The 14,572-nt window shown below is 44.4% G+C and overlaps 1 protein-coding gene across 1 annotated transcript; it reads left to right on the plus strand.

Moving 5' to 3' along the window:
* On the plus strand, positions 1 to 14,055 carry MFSD14A (major facilitator superfamily domain containing 14A). The gene is made up of 12 exons (XM_074546162.1): positions 1 to 239; positions 5,381 to 5,476; positions 6,498 to 6,560; positions 7,121 to 7,248; positions 8,278 to 8,392; positions 9,499 to 9,717; positions 10,010 to 10,123; positions 10,588 to 10,659; positions 11,105 to 11,217; positions 11,368 to 11,465; positions 11,977 to 12,140; positions 12,721 to 14,055. Exons 1-12 carry the CDS (start codon positions 153 to 155, stop codon positions 12,925 to 12,927), a joined length of 1,476 nt encoding a protein of 491 aa, XP_074402263.1. The 5' UTR covers positions 1 to 152; the 3' UTR covers positions 12,928 to 14,055.
* The last annotated feature ends 517 nt before the right edge of the window (positions 14,056 to 14,572 follow it).

Consider the following 14,572-nt stretch of genomic DNA (forward strand, 5'->3'; position numbering starts at 1 on the left):
GCGCAGCGCCGGCTGCGCGCGCGGTGGGGCTGCGCAAGATGGCGGCGGGCGCGTGAGGGGTGGCGGCGGCCGCGCCGGAGGGACGGAGGGAGCCGAGGCCCGAAGGGAGCCGGGAGGGGCCGCTGGTGCCGCCCCCGGGGTGCGATGGTAAAATGACCCAGGCGGGGAAGAAGAAGAAGCGCGCCGTGAACCGCAGCATCATGCTGGCCAAGAAGATCATCATTAAAGACGGCGGGACGGTGAGGCCGGGGGCGCGGGGCGGCCCGGGGGACGGCTGGCGGCGGCCCCGGGCTGCGTGGCGGTGCGGAGCAGGGCCCGGTCCGGCGGGGGTCGGTGGGCCCGCGGGCCTCGGGCGGCCGCGCCTGTGTCGATGGCGGTGCCCTCACGGCCGCCGCAGCCCCGATGGCCGCGCTCGGCAGCCCGGGCCGGTGTCCGCGGGGCGGCTGCCCCAGAACACCTGTGATGTTACGGCCGCTTTGCTCCGCCCGTAAGCGCAGTTCGTGCCTCGTGTGGGCCGGGTTTGGGGTCTGGGAGCGACTGCGGCCTCAGGCGCCGGGCCCGGGGCACGGCGGGTCGTTAGGGCCGCCCGAGGTGAGCGGGGCATGGCCGAGCCCACCCGCGCCGAGCGCGGCTCCCCTGAGCGGCGGGGGCGGCTGCGGGGCAGGAGCGCTGTGCCCGCGGTGCCCCTGGCAGGCAGAACCGAGAGCGGGACTGACACCAGCGCCTGAGCGGTTCCGCAGAGGGCGCCTGGGAGAGAGGCTTTGTGGTTCTTACCACTGGTTTGCTTCCTCCTAAATACATAAATTCGAAGAAGAAAGGAAGTTGTTAAGTGTTTTGGCTGCTGGAGCTTGGAGTTGGTTTGGGTGTGTTTTCTGGGCTTTTTTGTTTGTTTGTTTTTTTTGTATTGATGGGTGCCATTACTTCCAATGTATCATTGCCCCTGGATTTTTTTCCACTTTGTAACACTTTGTAGCTTCGATGTTCTAAATACAGTGGCTTTAGTTCAAATAAAGAGATGTCTTGATGGACTAAATTGCTGATGCCCCTTCAGTTTGTCTTTTTGGAACAATAATGGAGAAGAGACAAGTGTGAGAGTCGCTATCCTTGTTCATCGAAGTGGCCAACTGGCTGGATTACTGAAGTGTTAGGAAGCAAAATTAATTCTGGTATTGGTTGTTGGTGTTTTCGTGGATGTGTTTCTGCTGTTTTTAAAGATAGAAATGTATGCGATTACCTTGTACAGATTTTAAATGCAAGTATTTTAGGTTGAGTAGTACAAGCAGAGTAAAGGTCACTCAGTGGACATGGTGCTCCATAATTTCTCTGGGAATATCATTGATTAAGATACAGTGTGGTTCCAAACCTCCCTAACCGCTCAACTTTAACTTTTTGCCCAGAGAGGAGAAAGTATGTTACAGTTAACTGCATTCCGTGATACTTTCAGTACATCATTCAGTGCCTGCAGTTTCAAAAGCTGAGTGCCAACTCCCATGAGTTCTGTATTAATCTAATTTTTGGAAATCACGTAAAAATGAGCCATAAACATTACATAAAGGTATGTAGATTGTTGTTGGGCAACTAAAACTTCCACTTGTGGTACTTTCTGCCTTCACATAAATGTTTGGGAAAATATTTGTCTTAAATACATATTTTTAAGTTATGAAGTTTGATATAAGAGTGTTCTTTATAGCGACAGCAGAAACTTAGTGCATGGAATTTTTAAATATTTGCTGGAATGTTAAGCTGGACTTCAGTGTCCTCAGCTGCTTCATTTGTTACCCAGTGTGGTGTGCGACATTGTGGGAAACATCTACCTGGAAATGGCCCCCGTGTCTTCAGTGTTTCCCACTGGCAGACCAGTCATTAATCAAGCATCTTGGTGCAAACTTTGCAGCCTGATGGGTTTGTTTTGGAACTGTTTGACATCAGACCAGATTGTGTGAGCCAGAATGGGTAATGTACAGATGGTTAATGAGGCAGTGGCACAGGCAGAAAGAGTTTCTGATTGGAAACCAAAAAAAACCCCAAACAAGCAGAAAGGAAAACCCAGCCATTGTTGCTGCAAAGCCTCTCTTCCCGCTGCAGTTTCTGCTGGGTCTCCGTGACAAAGAGTGGGTGGTGCAGGAGCTTGGGTTGCTGCTTGCTGGTATTTTTGTGTTTTTCTATTTGCAGCTTCAGTAGCTGTGTCACAGAAAGAATGTGTAATGGTGTGTTGTACTCAAGTGTGTGTTGTCAGATTTCACCAAAGGAGAGGCAGTAACGCCAGTGATGTGGTTTCATGGAATCACAAATGGTTTGGGTTGGAAGAGACTTTAAGGATCGTCTATTTCCAACCCCCATGGGCAAGGACACCTCCCATGGACCAGGCTCTTCAAAATCCCACCTGGCCTGCCACTGAGCACTTCCAGGGGTGGGGCAGCCACAGCTTCTGTTCCAACACTTCTTTTTCCCCAACAATTTTAATTTTTCCTTCCTTTATGTATGCATCTTGTGTACAATGATGCATTTTTGAAGCAGTTATGAAATGAACTAGAGGTTAGGGCTTCACTCTGTACATTTTTCCTTTCCAGCAGAGGAGCTGCTGTAAGCTGTATTGTGTGTAAGCTGTGGTCTGACACACAGTACCTTTGTTGCTTTTATGGTTATTCTGTTGTTGTCAGGTGTGTGTTCTTGGGCTTGCCTGGCATGTACACTTTTTATCAGTGGCATGAGTGACAGTACAAAGTGTTTGATTGAAGGTATCTCCTCTCTGACCAGAGGAAGAGGCATTCTTGGGGCCCTGTTTGTGCAGCAGGGTTAGCCAGGCACAGATGTGCTCTGCTCTGGCTGCAGGTGACACAGGAGGGTTGCTGTTACTGTGATGGGAACATCTCAGTTCCAGCTGCTTCTCACAAGGGCTCTGCATCTTTTCTTTCCAGTCTGGTGCCTTCTGCTTCAGTTGCACTTGTGCCATTGCACTGCACTGTGCTGGCCCGTTAGCAGAGCACAGGGGGAGCTTTGTGGGCTCCAGCAGGGCTGGGCACCCGGCACCTCTGAGAGCCTCGGGCTGCCACTGACACCCTGGGGACTGAGTGCTTGCAGTGGGTCAGTGCTCTGCACTGTAACTGCTTATCCTCCCCGTGCTCTCTCCCCTCAGAAGCGCCCCTGCTGCTGATAGTTGCCACCACCTTTAAAAATGAATATAGAGGTGAGGATCGAAGTGTGACTAAATGACTTCTTTTGTAATAGATAGAACAAATAACAGTACCTGAGGTAAGTGAGCACCAGCAACAGGAAAGCAGGGAAGTTGCACCATAGTGGTCTAAGTGTCACTCGTGCTTGTTATTGTCAGCATGTTGGGCAGCTCTGTGGGATTGCTCCCAGCTGGGTGCCGTGGCAGGGGCAGCAGTGAGCCAGCTGAGGCTCTAAGGGCAGCAGCAGCAGCACCTCCCCTGTGCAAGCAGCCCCTGCCTTTTGCTGCTCTTTGCCTTGGTGCCGGGGCTCTCGGAGCTGGGCACAGCTGGAGTCACTGGTGTTTGCCGGGAATGGGGTGCCCTGACCCCCACGCTGGGAGGGCTGGGACGGTTTGGGACACCTCCCTCACTGTCTGCCAGGCCTGGGGGGTCACCAGCCAGCAACGTGACAGGATCTATCAGAGTGAACCTGATTTCATGAGACTGAGTCAAACAGCTAACGTTGATATTGCAGTTTTTGAAGAGCTGGATGAATTTTTAACCCAAAGCTAAAATAAGGATTGTGGGTGGAAAGGGAAAGGAATTGTGGGAAGAGAGGATAATTATAGCCACTCTCTGTACCTACAAAGACTGTTAATTTACATCCTTGGGAGAGTGGGCAGAAAAAACAGCAGAAATATCAGTATGGTGTATCTGTATTTACTGAAGAGGCCTTGGGAAAGAAGAATAGCACAGTGCTGAGCTGCTTTTGTATTTCACCTTTTACAGACTGTTATGGTTACTTTTGAAAATTATCTTATTGATTAATTAAAAATTATCTTATTTAGTAATAGGAGTCAGTAGGCAGTGAGGTTCTCTGTATTTATTTCCTACATTTGTTCAGTAAGATTTTTTTTTCTATGTTGGAAATATTGGAAGTATTACCTAACTGCAACTTAAAATTGTGTAGTATTTGAGGCTGGAAGGCACCTCCAGCATCACTAATCCAACGCCCCAGTCTCCTACCCCAGACAGGGTCAGCTGGAGCAGTTTGCTCAGGGCTGTGTCTGGTGGGGTTTGGAGGGTGGCAGCTCCACACTTCACTGATTAGCCTTTTTTAGGAAGGGTTGCTTTTCTGAGGTTCAAGTATAATTTCTTGTATTTCAGTATGTGCCTGCAGTCCGGTCACTGACACTTCTGAGAAGACTCTGATTCTTGTGTTTACTGCTCCGTGAGCTACTTACACACTGGGATTGATAAAATCCCTGTGAACCTTCTTGGGAGGCAGCTGAGGTCCTTAGCCTGTGTGTGTGCTCTGTGTCAATGCCAGGTGTGATCACATCAGGGCCACTCTGTTAGTAACTCACCTTTGCACAAAAGCAGCAAAGCAGATATTTAGGCAGTGCTTCCAGGTTGAAAGAACATGTATGAAATTTCTGAGGAGTTATTCATGCTGCTTTCATATGAGAATAATTAGTGAACCCTATCCTTAATTTGCAAATGTTGAACTGTGGCATGTTGTTTGACAGCATTTACAGAGTCTACGAGATGAGCAGGTTTTCCCACCCATTCTCTTTTTGTTCTCTTCAAAAGCTGCTTCTGATTCTACCTAATCACTGAGAATTTCAAGTTTCTTTTGTCAAATCTTTTATCTGCATCTCTTCCTGCATTTGAAGCACACTGTAACTGATAGGCCTGCACTCAGTATTTGGGAAGTGATCAGTGCTGTTCCTCAGATTTGCTTCTGGTGTTGATGATTTTCATTTCTCTCCTGGTTTAGAGCTGTGTTTTGGATGGAGCAGTGGTGCCTGTTTGATAGGCTGGGTAGTGAGACTTGGGATAGCTGAGTGGGAGCACTGAAACTGGATTCCATGAGGCTTTGTGTCCATGTGTACACTTAAGCACTTTTAAGGAAAACTAACTAGGTGTCTGAGGAAGAGTCTCTTTTCCTTGTAACATCCTTGTTTCCTGAACTGGCAGTGTAAGTGGTTTCTATTTTTGAGATGGCACTGAAGGATTCTGCAGAGTAAGAGTAGGACACTTCAGGCCATTAGCATCAAAGGGTTAAAAAAAGAGGCTTATTCCATACCAGATAGTTGGGTAACTATTCCCAAGTTTTGAATCCTGTTTCATTGTTAATTGTTCTGTTTATAGTGTTCAAATGCATTTCTCATGACTCTCAATAGATGATCAGATGTTTTAATCACCTGTCTTTTCTCTTATCACAGCCTCAAGGAATAGGTTCACCCAGTGTCTACCATGCTGTCATCGTGATCTTCTTGGAGTTTTTTGCCTGGGGACTCCTGACAGCTCCCACTTTAGTGGTAGGTGATCCTTAGGAGCTTTTTCTCACTGTTTGGGAGGTGGGACAATTACTGCAAAGGCACTGAGCATCTTCTAAATTGCATGAAATGAAAATTACATATCACTGAGCTGCTCTGTAGTGCAAGTAAAAAGTTCTGTATTTTTAGATGGTATCAGGAATTTCATTTATTTCATTATAGCAGAGTAATGGTGTAGCACAGCTATTTACATGCAAGTCTGCTAACACTCAAGCTTACATGTAAATAGTTTCTGATTGAAACCAGTAAGGTGGTAATGAAATTATCTTTCCTCTCAAGAAACCATAAAATATTGACATATTACAAATGTAAGGACAAAAATGTACTTGAAATGTGGTAACCAGTTACACCAGTCTGTTACATCAGTCACAGCATCCCCATGATTAGTGAAACAGCCACACCAATGCGTTTGTGTCAAGGTGCTTTCTCATCTAGTTGGTTGCTTTTAATTTGGATTTAATTTGTGAGTGATACATGATGACAGATTGAAAGGAGTGAAGGCTTAAAAATCTCCCAAGCCAGCTCCACTTTAAGAGCAGTCTTGGTGCTGCTCTGAACGCTGATGTTGCCCATCAGCAGTGCCTGGGGTATGAACTGCACATCATCACTGAATAGAATCCCTCTCATCTAAACACAAACTGAGACAGCTGCATTTCTGGATTCTGCTCACCAAACTGAGAGCCACTTCAGGATGGGGACATCGCTCCCCTGTTTCTCCCCAGTCCTCAACAGATGACACAGTAGCATTTGGAGAATCTGGTCAGAGATAATTTTCTAGGTTCTCTGTGTTTATTTATATTTCAGGCACTGAAATCTCAAAATGCCTTCCATGCAAATTAAAAACTAGTCACATTATTTGTGGTTTGCCCTTTTTTCTTCTATTTTTCCTCTGTATTCTATGAAAAATAAAAAAAACCTGCTGTGCATTGTAAAGTTGGATATATCATGAGCAATATTTGTAGTTCATATTGTGTAAATGACTGTATTCATATTTCCTCTCCAGGTTTTGCATGAAACCTTCCCAAAACATACATTTCTAATGAATGGTCTAATTCAAGGAGTAAAGGTAAGTTGACAGAAGTTAATCACAAGTACAATTTAAAGTGAATGGTGGGAGGAATGTAGAAATAAATGCCAACCTGAGAGAAACAGTCAAGAGGTTTTTCAATATGGCTTTCACAGCATGAATAAAATGGGAATAAATTACTGCTGAAAGTGCAAATGTGCCTCTTTTTACTTTTAGTAAGGTATTGCTTGGTCTGTATCTACTGTTTGTGTTCAGCAAATAAAAAGGTGGTTCCTTAATCCCAAATGATGCATGTGGTGCTGAAAGTGGGTAATTTTTCACTTGGAGTTTGTTGCTCCAGTAGACTATAAAGCACAGTTCACGAAACTGCTTGTATGACTGGATCATCTGCATTTTGAATTTTGTGTAGCTCTGAGATGACAGATCTCAAGTTTTATGTGGTCAGCCGTGGGATAGAAGATCAGTGAGGCCACCTTGCCTCTGGTGCATTGCACTGTAGCCATTGGCTTGAATGGAGCACAGCCACTCTCAGGCTGTGCTGTGCTCAGCTACCCCAAGTGTGAGCTCTCTTTCTGACTTCACATGTTTTGTTCCATCAGGGCTTGCTGTCGTTCCTCAGTGCCCCACTCATAGGTGCCCTGTCTGATGTGTGGGGACGGAAGTCCTTCTTGCTGCTAACAGTATTTTTCACCTGTGCACCAATACCACTCATGAAGATCAGCCCGTGGTTAGTAAATTGTTTCATGCCAGATTGGCTGTTGTTTTTCAAGGTTGCTATCAATGTTTGTGTGTGTAGCATTGTGATAAAATGTTCTTTTGTGCTTCATGGAAGGTTGAGGCTTTTGTATTATGTCTGTGCAAAGCTTGGGAGTACAGTCAACCTGAAGCAGCTGCCATAAGGCCAAAGGCCTTGGTCAGAATTTCAGTAGCTGCTGATTTGGGTCTGTGTGCTGTAAGCCCTATGCCAGCACATCTGCCAGAGCTGCAGAGCACTGTCCAGTGAACTGTGTGGGTCTGGATGGTGGCCGCAGTTCTCACTCAGCTGCCAGCCAGCGACACTGAAATCAAAACCTTACCCAATGTGGATGCATGAGGTTACCATTTGTAAGGTACAGTGTTGCAGCACTTTTACACTTTTGTTTCTCAAGTTCTAAAATCGACCAGCTTCATGCTGTGTGCACGCTGCTGACCTGGAAGTGGCTGGAGCAGTGCCCAGGTAGGGCAGGAGTCAGAGCCCTGGGCTTGCTCCTGAGCCGTGCTTTGCTGAGGGTGGAGCCTGCACTGACACAGGCACCCAGGCACCTCCATCAGCCTTTCCCCTTTGCTCTCTGTCACACAGGCTGCTCATCCCCCTTCAGAAGGAGTTTGTTTTCTAAGGTTTCCAATGCCAAGTGCTAGTGTCTACAGCACACAGATATGGCTAATGTGGAGGCGTTTCAATGACCAAGTTCTCAAAATACTGAGGTTTTTAATTTGCTTTGTGTCCTAGACCAGTTAAGTTTATTAGCTGAGCACCTTGTTTCTCAGTAGTACTTAATCATAGCAGCTTTTTGTAGATGTTACAAAATCGTGCTGCTTGTACTTGGTGCACATGTGGTACACAATTCTGTCAAGAGACAGTGACATTGGCTTTATCCAAGATTATGTCAGTAAATTGTCAAGATAGGTTGGACAAGGTGATTTACTGTTTAACTGCACTTGGATTGAATAGACTGTTTGTTTCTGTTTAGTTCTAATTTTTTTATCATGTTCTTAGGTGGTACTTCGCTGTAATCTCTGTGTCTGGAGTTTTTGCAGTGACATTTTCTGTAGTTTTTGCATATGTAGCAGACATAACCCAAGAACATGAGAGGAGCATGGCCTATGGTTTGGTATGTATTGTTTGGGCTCTTTTCCTATGATATTCAGTAGTAAGCCCTTCAGTTTGTAATGCTTTTTGAAGCTGTGGCTTTTTTTCTTCCGTGGCAAGTTGATTTTAATTTGGAGTCAGTTTTTCCTGTTTAACTGTTCCTGTCATCCAGTCTCTATCTCTTGAATATTCTGCTTCTAAATGAAACAAAATGTGGCCTTGTCAAAAACTGTCATGCCTGTTTTAAGGGCTGTTATCAGCCTTAATAGTGTAATTTGAGGAGCTTTAGTTCTTTTTTTATTGTTGCCCACTCTGCTACTACTCTGTCATTGTTTCAGAAGTCTCACCTTTTGTTCTGGAACTGCCATTGTGTGATACTGGACTGCCTCTGCCTGTGTCTCCCCTTCTGAGCTGCAGTTCAGAACAAACATAGCCGAGTTACTTGTCTGGTTGAAGTCCTTACAACTCTGTTATCTCTCTTTCTCTCTTATCTCCTGACAACCTGCCGGGTCCCAGTCCCTTGACAGCCTCATGTTATTATGGATTAGCAAAATCCTTTGTTGTGTTTACGTTACAGAATCCATTACCATTCAGCAGAAAAAGCTGAAAGCAATGGATGTAGAATGAAATAGTTTCTTGGTGCCTATACACATCAGGGATTGAGATATGTTGAGAAAGTTCTTTCACTTTTTAAGTTAATATCTTTCACAAGGCCAGCTGATTAACTGACAACTACTGAGTCGGATTAACCAGCATATTACATTTAATATACACGTTATACATGTGCTTGTTTTTCTAATGGACATTGCCTATTTCACTAATATGAAGATTAAATACAGCTCATTGCTTCCCAGAGGTATCAGCAGAATCTACAGTTAATTAAACCTAATGATGTCAGTACATGCAAGAGTGCTGTGAACCTCACATTGCTGTCCAGTTATCAGAAAATCTTTCTTTAAAAATTGTGATTGTCTAAAATGCACAGCTGCTCCCACATAGGCATAGGGAAAAGGTTACTTTTAATCACTGTGTGATTCTAATGGTTAGGCTTCTGACAAGGAGGAAATGTGGGTAATAACACTACTGACTTGTCTCACAGCAAATCTTACCAGCTGTTATTTATTTCAGGTTTCAGCAACTTTTGCAGCAAGTCTGGTCACCAGCCCTGCTATCGGTGCCTACCTTGGCCGAGCGTACGGCGACAGCCTGGTGGTGGTGCTGGCTACAGCAATCGCCCTGCTGGACATCTGCTTCATCCTGGTGGCTGTGCCGGAATCGCTGCCAGAGAAGATGAGGCCAGCGTCCTGGGGAGCGCCCATTTCATGGGAACAGGCTGACCCCTTTGCAGTAAGCTACTTCAGTTGGGGAGATTTTGTTATTTGTAGATACTGAGCTTTGGACACAGGCAAGAGACTGAATTTATAATAGTTCAGGCTTGCAACAAAAAGCCTTCAATTCCTTCAAGCTTGACCTTGCTTCACTGGTGATCCTTTTGCTGACAATCTTGCCAAACATACAGAGAGTTCTTTGGTGATGCTGCATAACAACTCCATTAATTGTCAGGCTTTTCAGAGCCCAGCTAGGGATGCTTTCTGGAAATAAGGGTGGAATGTTTAGTAATTCTTTTTTCTTGCCGTAGTCCCTGAAGAAAGTCGGCCAGGACTCCATTGTGCTGCTAATCTGCATAACAGTCTTTCTTTCCTACCTCCCAGAGGCAGGCCAATATTCCAGCTTCTTCCTATACCTCAGACAGGTAATGTAACATTTTGGTATGAATTTGAACAAAAGCAAATTTACAAGACTTAAGAAAGTTTTCAGTATTACTGAACTAGTATGGAAAATAAAGATAACTTATGTAATTTAGAAGCTCCCAGCAACTGGTAAGTTCTGTTGTTGTTCTGTTTTTTTCTTTTAGACATGCAAAAAGAGAGGAAAGTGATGAATGAGTTATAAAACAATTTCTTGTATTTTGTAATTATTTGCATTTTTCTTGGACTATGAGATTCAATATGTTAAACTGGTGTTATTTTTTGAGGGAACAATTTAATTGTTTTCTATTTATGCCCCTTTATTTTTATTCATTTGTTTGATGTAATGGAAAAGACAAGGAACTGAATAATACTAGTCTTCTGCATTGAGTGTTCCCTCACTGGGGCTTGTGACATCATGATACATGGTTTATGGTTAATAATCAAATTGCCTTTTTTTTTAATATAGATAATGGGATTTTCATCTGAAAGTGTTGCAGCATTTATAGCAGTTCTTGGGATTCTTTCTATTATTGCACAGGTGAGTTATTGCTCTGTGTGGCATTGACTTGGCAAGCTGAAAAGAAGGAAGCACTGTGAATGGAGAACACTGTGGTTCCTTCCATAAATGTAACTCAGCTTTTCTGTGTGTTTTTTCTAGATCTCTAGAAATTGGTTAAGACTCTAACTTAGATGAAAACACTTGACAACAAGTGTTTGGTTCATTAAGGAAAAACTAAATCTTTTGTGCATCAAAGAGGGATGATGGTTTAATCATGTAACTTGCTAAATGCTGCCTTTTTTTTTTTTTGGTAGAGGCAAATACTGCTTTTGAAGAACACTACTTTAATATCTCTGCATGTATTTGACTTTGAGAATAAAATGTTTTCAGGTGTTGTTTTTTTTTTATTCATTAACTCATCAGCTTACTTGTATTTAACCTTTAAGAATGTTATATTTGTGACATTTTACTTTTGCCCTGTTAGACAATAGTGTTGAGTTTGCTGATGCGGTCCATTGGAAACAAGAACACCATCCTGCTGGGCCTGGGCTTCCAAATACTGCAGCTGGCCTGGTACGGCTTCGGGTCAGAGCCATGGTATGCACACTTGCCTTTGCTTGGACTGATTGGGGTTGGTGTGCACTGCATCCCCTCTCCAGGGGCGTGGGTGCAGGAAAGGCAGCCCAGCCTGGCAGCACTGGCAGGGCAGAGCTCAGCCAGAGCAGTGAGTGCAGCCGTGTTTTGCAGGATGATGTGGGCAGCGGGCGCTGTGGCTGCCATGTCCAGCATCACTTTCCCAGCGGTCAGCGCCCTGGTCTCACGAACTGCTGATGCCGACCAGCAGGGTAGGTTTGCTCCTGCTTCTTGGAATTCTAGCTGAGGAATACTGTGCAGACAGACATAATGGGGCTGGCCTTAGTGCTCATCAGCCAGGCTGAGTCTTGGCAGGGCAGCCCAGATACCTGAGCTTAGGGCACCACATTAAATCCAAGCTGCTTGGAAGGTGCACTGTGTGTGTACCACGTACTTCTGCTGCAGAGGGAAAACTCAACAAAGCCTTACAGTTGCAAAACATTCAGCAAACTCAGTGCACTCTTCTTCACTGTTGCATGCAGTGCTCTCTCCTGTGTGAGACAGCGTGCATATCCTGGCCTCTGAACCAGCTTGGCATGGCAGCACTGCCACTCGAATATATGATAATGACAGGCTCTTTGTGCCCCTTGTTAACTGCTACCCGTAGTGCAACACCATTTAGAGCTTTCCTGCTTGCATTAGTTTCAAGTCAATTAAGGCATTAGAAATAATTATATATGTATAACTACACATAGAGGAGAACATGTATTTTACTTTTTCCAGGTGTTGTTCAAGGGATGATTACAGGAATCCGAGGTCTGTGTAACGGTTTGGGACCAGCGCTTTATGGATTTATATTCTATATATTTCACGTTGAATTGAATGAACTGCCCATGCCCGAATCATCGTCAGGGGGTAGCGTGGTTACACAATACCATTTACAACAGGTATGTTTCTTTTGTACTTACTGCTTCCAAAAGAAGAAGTCTGGAAGGGCTCCTGTGCTCATCAGTTCTCCAGTTTGATGCTGTGGTACATTTTCTTAGGCTGACTGTAAATGGAGGGTGTAGAAGGAGGTTCCTGAGTCCCTCTAGGGGAGGGCTGCTTAGCTGATCTGTTTAATTGCATGCACCAGTTTAGTGTAATTTTCAAATAGCTACAGCTGACAGTCATAGACAACTGTGACCCTTGTGAGGAAAATACCTTGAGGGAAGGATGGACAGATAGCAGTGGTGAATGTTTCTGGTTTTTGTTGTCCTTCTGCTGAGGTTATTTTTTTTTAATTGAGTTTTTGGGGAAACTCAGCAGGAAGAACTTGCACTAGAAAAGGAAGTTGGCAAGCATTAGTAAGAATCATGTGCTCCCTTGTCCTAAATCTTAGGATGTAATGTTCTTTCACATTCCTTCTCAAAGCCTGCACTGTATTCACTGCTGTGTCAGGCAACAGGGCTTGAAAGTGGGTAATTAGCACTTGTAGGCTGTTAAGGTGCCTGGAAAGGCTTGTTAACACTTGGTTGTTGTTTTCAGAACTCCATAATTCCTGGACCCCCATTCTTATTTGGAGCGTGCTCTGTGCTGTTGGCACTACTTGTTGCCTTGTTTATTCCTGAACATACCAACCTAAATGTAAGATCCAGCAACTGGAAGAAACACTGTGGCAGCCACGGCCATCCCCACAGCCCACAAGCTCCTGGTGAAGCTAAAGAACCATTACTGCAAGATACAAATGTATGACAAAAATCCAGGAAGACCGTTTGGACTCTTCTTTCATCAGCAGTCTGGGATACACATTCCAACTCCATCAAAATGTAATTTCTTAAGGTAATCTTAAGAAGCATCTCTCTGCATGAAATGTGTAGGAACTGAAACAGGAGCTTTCTCCAAAGATGTTGCCATGAACTAAAATCTTACTTGCTTTTATAAACAAACTGTTACATACTTGTCTCTTGCCATGAAATACTGTTACTGCTAAACTTTCCATTCTTAGTTCAGAGACAAACAATAGTCAAGGCATGAGCATGTGTCCTTCTGTTTCCTTACGGTGGTGAGCTTTAATTCTAGTCATGCTACGTCTCAATGAGACAGACTGGCATCCATGTGGACCCATTCGTTTTAATGTTGTAAAATCTTGGGTCAGCTGATTCAAAGCCTTAATGTAAATGTACTTAAGTAGGGAGGTGAATTGGTATCATTTCTTTTAAAAGTCACATGGCAGGTTTTTTTTAAGTTTGTACTAATATAAAAATCACATGAGCACGCTTGCTGAACAGTAAAAGTTATTTTTATGTAAGTGCATTTACTCTTTCTATTTTTGAAGAAACGGTCGTATCAAACACTTGTTGAAATACAAAGTGGGTGTTTTGGGCCTACAGCTTTTAATACTGGCTCCAAAGCTCTGCTTTCCTCTGTACCGTTTATTGAACCACTCTATTTCTGATGTTTGCGTAATCATCAAGGACCTCAAAACTTGAATACACAGACTGAACTCTATAAGCTGATAGCCTTGAATCTGTCGTGTGCTATATAGTGGCCTTTGAGGACTGTCACAAGAACCCTTTTGCATTACAGAGCTAAAGTTTTAGTCCTAAATTTTCAGGACCCTTAGTACAGAAGAGAGCTTTATACAATTACTGATGTGAATTTCTCTAAAAGTGTATATTTTTGTGTCCAGTTGTATTATTTAAGTGTTCCTTTGTATAAATTTGTGTATAAAGTATTGTATAGGTTTAAAATGTTTTCATCTTGTGGTTATTGCTTAATGCTTTTTTACCTTTGAACATTCACCATGGTTGACCAAGAGCAGGAAAAAAAATGTAAATATACTGTTAATAAAGTTGAATATTTTAATGAATTTTTAAATAATGTGAATGTCTCTTCAAACCTTAAGTGAAGTTCAGTAGTTGCATGTGTGTTGTACTTCAGCAGGTGGAAAAAGTCATCTGGAGTAGTGATGCAGCCTGGAGCTGTATGTGTTAGCCAAAGGCAGCCCTGAGCACGGTGGAAGGGTCCCTGCTGGATAACAGCACAGCTGCCTGCAGCTGCTCCTTGTGTCCTGGGGAGCCAGTGGCCCAGGAGCAGCACAGATCCAAGGAAGCATCAGTGACTCAGAGGCAGCCTGGCCAGGGCTCCCTTTGGATTGCAGTGGCCGGCAGGGGCTGCCACTCCTGTGCCAGCAGCTCCCCTGGATGGACACAGGCTCAGGCACCGAGGGCTGCAGGAGAGAGGAGCTCTGCAGGCTGGGCCTAGGGAGCAATGAGCACATGGAAAACTGCAGGAAAAGGTAAATAAAATAGAGCTGTTCTGGTGCTTACCTCAGCTGGGAATCCCAGTACCGTGGAAATGGTGTTAGTACTACTCTGAAACAGTCACTAATCAGAGC

This window comes from Zonotrichia albicollis, chromosome 8, assembly GCF_047830755.1.
Source record: "Zonotrichia albicollis isolate bZonAlb1 chromosome 8, bZonAlb1.hap1, whole genome shotgun sequence".
NCBI lineage: Eukaryota > Metazoa > Chordata > Aves > Passeriformes > Passerellidae > Zonotrichia > Zonotrichia albicollis.